This window comes from Vespula vulgaris, chromosome 18, assembly GCF_905475345.1.
Source record: "Vespula vulgaris chromosome 18, iyVesVulg1.1, whole genome shotgun sequence".
Classification (NCBI taxonomy): Eukaryota; Metazoa; Arthropoda; class Insecta; order Hymenoptera; family Vespidae; genus Vespula; species Vespula vulgaris.
This window is the reverse complement of record NC_066603.1, coordinates 278,241-287,645: the sequence shown is the minus strand read 5'-3', so window position 1 is coordinate 287,645 and position 9,405 is coordinate 278,241. Positions and strand designations below refer to the sequence as shown.

General features: G+C 32.5%; 3 protein-coding genes across 7 annotated transcripts; 1 reads left to right on the top strand and 2 right to left on the bottom strand.

Annotated features, from left to right (window-relative positions):
* Nucleotides 1-82: 82 nt before the first annotated feature.
* Nucleotides 83-2,067, bottom strand: LOC127070304 (ATPase WRNIP1-like). Of its 3 annotated transcripts, XR_007784458.1 has the most exons (6): nucleotides 1,789-2,067; nucleotides 1,521-1,709; nucleotides 610-1,465; nucleotides 478-516; nucleotides 295-415; nucleotides 201-217 (listed from the first exon to the last, which is right to left on the bottom strand). XR_007784458.1 is itself a non-coding variant. In XM_051008058.1 (5 exons), the coding sequence occupies exons 1-5, from the start codon at nucleotides 2,065-2,067 to the stop codon at nucleotides 120-122; spliced, it is 1,644 nt and encodes a 547-aa protein (XP_050864015.1). In that variant the 3' UTR covers nucleotides 83-119. The 3 variants fall into 3 exon arrangements, 2 of the variants coding, with proteins under 2 accessions (XP_050864015.1, XP_050864016.1); XM_051008058.1 differs by having other exon boundaries at nucleotides 83-217; nucleotides 295-516; XM_051008059.1 differs by lacking the exon at nucleotides 201-217 and having other exon boundaries at nucleotides 294-415.
* A 634-nt stretch (nucleotides 2,068-2,701) lies between these two features.
* LOC127070298 (protein O-mannosyltransferase 1) lies at nucleotides 2,702-7,287 on the top strand. The gene is made up of 7 exons (XM_051008050.1): nucleotides 2,702-2,840; nucleotides 2,997-3,184; nucleotides 3,254-3,555; nucleotides 3,634-3,808; nucleotides 3,891-4,977; nucleotides 5,056-5,357; nucleotides 5,447-7,287. The coding sequence occupies exons 1-7, from the start codon at nucleotides 2,715-2,717 to the stop codon at nucleotides 5,631-5,633; spliced, it is 2,367 nt and encodes a 788-aa protein (XP_050864007.1). The 5' UTR covers nucleotides 2,702-2,714; the 3' UTR covers nucleotides 5,634-7,287.
* LOC127070310 (uncharacterized) lies at nucleotides 5,858-9,134 on the bottom strand. 3 transcript variants are annotated; one of them, XM_051008101.1, is made up of 5 exons: nucleotides 8,837-9,134; nucleotides 7,737-8,632; nucleotides 7,281-7,652; nucleotides 6,953-7,129; nucleotides 5,858-6,864 (listed from the first exon to the last, which is right to left on the bottom strand). In XM_051008101.1, the coding sequence occupies exons 2-5, from the start codon at nucleotides 8,628-8,630 to the stop codon at nucleotides 6,703-6,705; spliced, it is 1,605 nt and encodes a 534-aa protein (XP_050864058.1). In that variant the 5' UTR covers nucleotides 8,631-8,632; nucleotides 8,837-9,134; the 3' UTR covers nucleotides 5,858-6,702. The 3 variants fall into 3 exon arrangements, 2 of the variants coding, with proteins under 2 accessions (XP_050864058.1, XP_050864059.1); XM_051008102.1 differs by having other exon boundaries at nucleotides 7,281-7,649; XR_007784462.1 differs by having other exon boundaries at nucleotides 6,823-6,864; nucleotides 6,953-7,059.
* Nucleotides 9,135-9,405: the final 271 nt, after the last annotated feature.

The following is a 9,405-nucleotide window of genomic DNA, read 5'->3' as shown; positions in this document are numbered from 1 at the left end:
AGATCTATATATCTATTTAAACATATAATATTATTATAATTAACGTATATAATTATACCTAAAATTGTAAAAAAATACATATTATAAAAAAAATTCTATAGACCTTCAAATCTAATATCCTAATTTTTCACAAAGAAATCAACATTTTCTAATCCTTCTGGTAAATAATTCAATTTAGATTCATCTTTATGCAACATATTATATCCTTTACCATACCCTGTAAGGAAAAAATAACAGTATATGGTAACACGATAAAAAAAAATAATTTTACAAATAAGCAAAACTTTGAATTACCAAGATCCTTCAGAGTTTTTGTTTGAGCATTTCTTAAATGTAATGGAACTCCTGGTTGCGGGCCTTTATGATTTGCTACTACGCGTTGAGCTGCTCTAAGCGCATCTTCCATCAATCTAGACTTTGGAGCACGAGCTAGATAAGTCGTACATTGTGCCAAAAGAACATCACATTCTGGCATACCTATCATTTTACAACCATTCATAGTATGTACGGCGATACCTACGATAAATATCAGTACCTTATATAATATAAAATTCATTGGTAATATGTACATTCACTTTTTTTTTTATTCATTTACTAATATCTTCTTACTCAAAGCTTTTGGATCCTCTAAGCCAACATCTTCACATGCCATTCTAACTAATCTTCTTGCTATATAAACTGGATCTTCACCACCCGCGATCATTCTAGTTAACCAATAAAGAGAAGCGTTTTCATCGCTTGCTCTTACCGATTTATGTAAAGCTGAAATCATATCATAATGTTGATCCCCTTTTTTGTCATATAACATATGTGTTTTCCTAAGATTTTCTTTAATATCATTTAATGTTATCAGTACAGGATCAGTTTTTAAAAATTCTTCTTTGCTTGGTGTTTTAGATTGCACAGCAAGTTCTAAACCACCTAAAGCTATTCTAGCATCACCATCGCTTGTTTCTGCTAACCACAGTATGGTAGCTTCATCTACAATGAATCTTGGAATCGGCGATGTAGAAGATCCACATGCTTCTGAAATAATTCCGCTTGATAAGTTGGTTATAGCTTTTGATTCAGATGAAATTTGCATTATGCCACCTAATGAAGATAATGCACATTTTAAAATAGATACTAAATTAGAAATAGACAATTTTTCCAAAACAAGTACTCTACAACGACTTAACAATGCAGAGTTTAAATTGAACGAAGGATTTTCAGTTGTAGCTCCAATAAGAGTAATAGTTCCTGATTCTACATGAGGAAGAAAAACGTCTTGTTGAGTTTTATTAAAGCGATGTATTTCATCCATAAACACCACAGTACGTCGGCCGAATTTCAATTCATTAGCAGCAATATTAATTACTTCTTTCAAATCATTAACTCCTGCCATAGCAGCAGATAGTTTTACATATCGCATCATATTGGTTGTATTATTTTTACATATATGTGCTATAACATTTGCCAAAGAGGTCTACAAAAAATCAATTTATATATTTTGTGCAATATGATATATTGCATTAATTTACCTTGCCACATCCAGGTGGTCCCCATAAAATCATATTAGGTATTTCTCCCTTATGCAATAATTGATACAAAGCACATTGAGGTCCAAGAATATGTTCTTGTCCAATATATCCTGAGAAATTAAAGGGTCTCATTTTTTCAGCAAGAGGTATATGTTCGTTAATTCGAGGTTTCTTAGCTGGTTTGTCCACCTATAAATTACATTTGATTATTATAATAGTTTGATCTTATAATGATAGAATTATGTATTAAATTATTATAATCTATTACATTTTCTTTGATCTCCAAATTTTGCTTTGTACAATCGCCCTTTGTAATCAAAAATGTTTGTCCTGAAGTAATTTTTCTTTTTGTAATTTTATTATCGGGCTTCTTCATAAGAAAATTTTTGGATTGAAGTGATTTACTTCCTGGACTTTGACTAGACTCTTTCGAAACACCCGCGGTGTTTGAGTCGATCAAAAATAAACATTTTGTAACATGGGACTCGATCAACGACGATGGAAAATCGATTTGGCATATAGGACACGAAACTTGCTCGATATTCATGTTAAAATCTATAAATGAAGAAAAAAATTATGCACGAAATATTTTCTTTTCATTTACATGATTCGCTATATATAAGTTGTATCGTGTTCTTTTGAACTTTCCCTCGACTTGTCGACACCGCGATATCTTTAACATACCAAAGAATTTCGAACGATTGTACGTTCCTTCAATTTCCTACGACAAGTTGATAGGAGGCAAGAGAAAGCAAAAAGAATAAAAATAAATGATGTCTTTACGAAATTAAAGTAAAAATATTTGGTCGAAAGTACCGTTATTTTATACAGCGTTGCGTTAACCTAAGCCAATCGCTTGAGGGTATGAAAGAGGACGTTCCTTCTAGCCAAAGGCTACATACTCGTTCCCATCGTTCACGCAGTTTCACAATCACTGAGGGGAAAATATATTGCGTTTTTATGTATTATTAGTGTATTTTTTGATACGATATTGATAAGATTTTTTGTAAGAAAAAATATAATGCGATTACGAATCTGGTATCAATCGATTTATGTACATTAATCGCTGACGTGGATGGCAGCCGTTAAAAGAATAACGTTCTCTACAAAGTACAAAGAGAAACGATCGCAAGTACTTATTTGTTATCCTTAAAAAATTGCATCCCTTGGAATATTATATCGTTTATTTTCGTGATGGAAATCCGTCGCAGACGAACAAAAACGAACGATAATAAACGATTATTGCGGCAAAGCGCGAAGTTTGATTGCGATGAAATCGCTACCGGCGACTACGTTACAAATAGGATCCAAAAAGAAGAGGTAATGCAATAGAATTTTGTTCTTCTTCCTTCATCTTTTTTTACGTTTTCCGATCCTTTTTTTCATCTGAACGATGTTAATGTGAATTCATAAATATAATATCAACACGTTTATGAACTATATAGATACTGACTAATTTCTTATGTTTCGATATAGGGTGACCAGGAAATTTTATTGCAAAAATCAAATGAAAAGTATTTGTCAGAAGAAGAATCTAAGATAGTTCATGAAGAAAAACGAGCTAGAATAAAGATATATTTGGAAATCGATCTAATAGCTGTTATTTTATTGATTGCTGGTCTTGTCACACGTCTCTATAGATTGGAAGAACCGAGAAGTATAGTGTTAGTTACTCAATATTCTTAACAATGATTTTCTACAATAATTTAACTGATGTTAACGACCTTATATAGGTTTGATGAACTGCATTATGGTAAATATGTGGGCTTGTATATGAAACAAACATTTTTTTTTGATTCGCATCCACCATTGGGAAAGCAACTTATTTCTATTGCTGCATATATAGCAGGCTTCGACGGACAATTCAAGTTTGATAGAATAGGAAGTCCATATGCTGATACAGTTCCTCTTTTCGCATTGCGTTTATTTCCTGCCCTATGTGGGAGTCTCATAATACCAACAGCTTATCATCTTGCCCTTGAATTAGGTCTGAAACAATGGACTGCTATGATCGCAGGAATACTCTTATTGTTTGGTAATTATTCTAATTTATGATAAAGATTTGTTGTTTACGAAATGATAAATCATAAATGATAAAGTATTTATATTTCAGATAATGCTCTTCTTACGCAATCACGATTCATTTTAATGGAAAGTATGTTAATTCAATTCTCATTGTTTGGATTATTATGTATAATAAAGTTTAGAAAGGTCATGGATCAGCCAACAAGTTTTTCATGGTGGTTGTGGTTGTCTCTAGGAATTGCAAGTTTAACATGTGCTGTATGGTATGTATTTTTTACATTGTTTTTTTTTTTTTTAATTCTGCGGGTATTAAAATTTATTTTATAAGATATATTTTTCCTTCAGTGTAAAATATGTTGGATTCTATTCATTGGTCCTTGCCATTTACCTCATCACTCGAGATTATTGGTCTTTGATACCTAGAAAAACTTTATCTACAATAAGATTACTTGGTCATCTGTTATTGAGAATTGTTCTAATAATCGTTGTGACGAGTTCTATATATCTAGGTGTTTTCTATATACATTTGGAAACACTTTCTAAAGCTGGTCCGCACGATGCAGTAATGACTAGTGCATTCCAGGCAAGTTTAGAAGGTGGTCTTGCAAGTATTACAAAGGGACAACCTTTAGAAGTTACACATGGTTCACAAATCACGTTGAGACATACTTATGGAAGAGCATGCTGGCTTCATAGTCATAGTCATATGTATCCATTGAGATATCCAGATGGTAGAGGAAGTTCACATCAACAGCAAGTCACTTGTTATTCATTTAAAGATGTCAATAATTGGTGGATAGTAAAAAGACCAGATAGAAATGATTTGGTAGTTACAAAACCTAGTGAACCAATAAAACACGGGGATGTGATACAATTGGTTCATGGTATTACTAGTCGAGCATTAAACTCTCATGATGTTGCAGCACCTATGACACCTCAAAGCCAAGAGGTGTCCTGTTATATTGACTACAATGTATCCATGCCTGCTCAAAATCTTTGGAGAGTAGAAATAACAAATAAAGATCAGTTGGGTGACATATGGCATGCCATTCAAAGCCAAGTACGCCTGATACATGTAAATACTGAATATGCATTAAAATTTAGCGGTAAACAGTTACCAGATTGGGGTTTCAATCAATATGAAATTGTAGCAGACAGATTGGTGGATCAATCGAATTCTATTTGGAATGTTGAAGAACATAGATATACTAAAAATGAAGATCAAAAGCAAAGAGAAAGAGAACTTATTAATGCAGAGATGATACCATTGCGTGCAACTACGCTGAGTTTTTGGGAGAAGTTCGTGGAATTGCAAATAAAAATGTTATTCGGTGGTCAAGAGGGACAAAATAGTCATATGTATTCAAGTGGGCCATTAGAATGGCCACTTATGTCTAGAGGCATAGCATATTGGGTTTCTAATGATAGCAATGTAAGTTGAACAAATAGATAGTAAATAATTTATATAATTAGTTACTTTATGCATATAAAGTTTCTCTCTTATTTACAGGCACAAATCCATCTTTTAGGAAACATAGCAATATGGTACTCTGGTACAGCAGCTTTAATAGTATACACTGTTCTCTTAATATTTTATATGATGAGAAGAAGAAGAATGTGTTTTGATATTATTAATGGAGAATGGAACAGATTTCTTAATGCCGGTGGCATATTACTATCTGGCTACTTTTTACATTTTTTACCATTTGTATTTGTAGAACGAAATTTATTTTTACATCATTATTTACCAGCATTTGTTTTTAAGGTCCTTTTAACAGCAGCAATGATAGATCATATTTATTATTTAATAAGGTAATTTCATCATTTAAACGAAATAAAATAAATAAGATTTTTTTAATGAAAAACATTGACAAATAATGCATATTTACTTTTCATTCCAGAAGACGACATACTAATAATACGATTTTATACGCAGTAACATTTAGTACTATTACATGGCTAATTTTTATTATTTACGTATTCCGAAAATTTGGTGCACTTAGTTATGGGACAATACCCCTTAGTACCAAGGATATATTGAAATTAAAATGGAAAGACTCATGGGATTTCATCATACACAAATCTTAATAATTATAATTTGACGTTATAAAAATTATTTTTATACAAATGTTATATATATATATATATATATATATATATATATATAACTATAAAATAGGAGACTCTCTTTTTTGTGGCATATTTAAATTAAAATGCTGCATAATTACAAAGTTCGTTTACAGCATATAAATATGCACATTTGGATAATTATAATAATAATATCCAAATGTATATAGTTAAACTCAATTAAAAAAGCGTAAATATAAAGAGATTTATTAAAACTTTTCATACCATTAAAATGCGACAAATACATAGCAATACTCGGATAATGCAGAACAGGAACACAAATAGATAACTTTAGTATGTAATATGTTAGAATTTTTTCTAATTTAATTTTGCGCGCACTGTCAAATGTTATATATAAACATTTAAAAACGACATATGATATACATTTAAAGAAACAAAAAAATCATTAATGTTATTAAATTAATTTATGAGACTGATTATATAGTATTTTTAAAAAGCTAAAACTTTGCAAGGGAAAGTCAATGCTACATTCTGTTTATATGCGATTGAATCTTTAATAAGGGTATTTAAACCGTAAAATCCAGGTTTGTTTTTGTACAGAAAACTTGATATTTTCATATAAGTTAAAAAAAGTTTGTTTGTACACAGATTTTCCTTCTCTGTTGAACAAGTTATAATTCAATTATTTCCAGATTATTCACAACATAATATTTAATTGTGTATTTTTCTTAGTCGTATTTATATTAATTTGTCAGTGTGAAATGGCAAACCTAATTCTAAATACGTACACTAAGTTTCCTTATTATAGCTTTCAATACAATTAATTACATGTTATTAGGAAACGATTAAATTACAATTTGTCCATCACTACTTTTTTTATAACTAGAACCAATGAGTATTATTTGTACAATTTCTTACGTTTCCAATATTCTTATAATGATTGAAATCAAATTTAAAAGATAAAATAACAATGTAATATACATAACAGAATAGGGTAGACATTTGTCTTATCACAAATCCAAAATACGTATTTAAAATTTTTTAACGACAAACGATTTAATCGTTGACGTTAATAAGTGAACACAATTGAACGAATGAGACCATCTCTGACACTGTGATCAGTATTACCGATTCCAAACGAAAAGAATACAGAATCACAGGTCATATGTTGCGTGCAGAGTCCCATTGGATACCAACCAACTTTGTTAAAGACTACACCCACGCGATAAATCTGTTTTGGAAAAAATAGCAATATTTTTATAAAAAAGAGAATAATATCTTTCTTAGTTTTAATACATAAGAATAGAAAAAAAACAGACCTTGTGTTTTTGTATGTAAACAGGTCGATTAAATGTAATTTCCACGAGTGTTCCAACATTTACTTTAGTAGTAAAATGTGTGTATGTTAAACGACTGCCATCAGAATCTAAAAGATGAGCATACAGTATTTCTGTATATGACGTATCAGGATCTGAATTTTGATGTAAATTACTTGCCTGTAAAAAATAATTAAACATACAATGTATACACGCGCGCGCGCGCACACGCGCACACACATACGCACACACGTACACACACACACGCGTGAGTTCTTTGATCAAATCGACCAACTTATGTTTTTTCATATAGATTAATAAATTAACATACCACAGTTGCAATTTGTGTCGGTACTTGCACACCCATAACACAAATGTTTTTGTCCACACTAAATGCCACAGAACAATCTAAAACATTGCTATTAAGGCAGTCTGTTTGATGGGCTATCGCTCGAAGACAATAATATTTTGGTCCCTCACGAATTCCACCTTCAATTATAACTGTAGATGGATTATTCGTTTGACTTAAATTTCCAGAATCTTTTCTTACTCCTCCTTCAACTACCATTGGTGGTGCATTGTGTAAGGTATTACTACCTTCTCCTTCATTGTTATAAGACAATTGGTAGTGTAGAGATGTCGAGGGCCAAAATGTACACGAACTAAACGAATTGGTATGTGGAGTGGATACCCGTCTGTGCTTCTATTAATAAAAATAATTAATAGAACTGCAACATAGAAATCCAAGCATACAAATATGCTCACTAGGTACATTACGTATACTCACAGATGGACAAAAATGTGCAGACTGTGCTTTCATCAATGGTTTTGCCCTATTGTGCGTATCACTGGAAAATCCTTCGGGTAGTGGTGCTTTATTTTCTGTGCATAATATATTCATCAAGATAGCAAAAGCTTCATCTTGAGTTAACAGCGGAGACATTCCTGGACTTTCAGCAAATTCTTGCGGCGTCAAAGTTAAAAATCTAATTTTTGATAAAGCATTACCAATTACAGACTTCAAAGACTTTCCATCGGTTGGGTCAAGCGACTTTCTTGCACATTCTGCTTTAGCCCACCGCTCGACAGCAGTAAACAAGTCAAGTTCTGAATTAATCTCTAGATCAACTTGTTCTAATACAGTAATTACTGTACCCAATTCTACTTCTTCCCAACTAGGTTCTTCTAGAACCTCATTCGTTTTAGTACATATTATTTGTAAACACTTTTCCATGAGCACAGGTTCTTCGAAAAGTTTTGCAAACTCGTAGGCTCTACAAGCTATCTTTGGCGACAAATCGAACCACAGATATTGCATACATTCTTCCACCAAGGACGGCAACATATATTTTTTTGCGCAATAGCATAACTCACAGGCAAGTTCAAACGAACCAAGATTAACGCGATCCGTATATATATACTCTAATAGTGCCTTGAATGCATCTGGTTGAACGTCGCGTATCTGTATAGGATCATTTTTTTCTGCCATACCTCCATAAAACATAGCTTCGAATACCGGACTGGACATTGCCAAAAACAATTTATGTCCTTTTAACGTTTCCTGATGAGGTTCCTGACCAACAATAAATTTGCAGTCCGACCATTGTCCAGTCTCAAGCAAATATCTACCACGTTCTGATATTTTCTGCTTGCTGATCTGCCAGTCACAAGGTAGACCCATCTCTGCAGAATATACATACGTTCGATTAGCTTATAGCAATTGATTTCGTTTATCAAAGCAACTGCAAAGTGACTAAAGAAATGTAAGAACGAGTTTAAACGAAAATATAAGACATATAGAAAAAGGTATGCGAGTGATGTAATTCCTGTAAATTAAACGTTTCAAGCGAAAAATTAAAGCGATCGAAAGGATGAAGTACAACATACCTATTCTTACGCGACGTCTCCCGTCGCTATAAATACGGAATATCACATAAACGATGCCAAAAAAATGCGTAGGCCGTACCTACGATCGTCAAAATACGCGCGGGAAAACTATAGACTTTTCCATAATAACAAACGATAAATAATAACGAAGAAAGTTTTGTATGTTTCGTCCGTGTAACTTTGTTACCGAAAAAGCTTGTCTTCTTGAATTAACCAATTTTTCGACCAACGTAACGTTTAGGCGATGTAAAAGCTTGTATATCGGTCTATGCACAGAATGCCACCGCCATCTTGTCTGTCGCGTACACCATTACGTCATTTTTCCGAAGTCGTTGATACTCTGTCTTGAAAATATCTTACGTTGTTTTTCGTCGAAAAGAGCCCAATATATTGAGCACAGTACCGTTTGCAAAAATATATACACGTCGAGAAGCATCAACTTCATCATCGACTGAAATCAAAAACAATAATATGCAGGAGCGCGGATCATAAAATCTGAACCGTTCGATTCGATACGTTCGATTTGGACGCGGACAGATTTGGATTTTTTCTTTCCCCTCTCTCTCTCT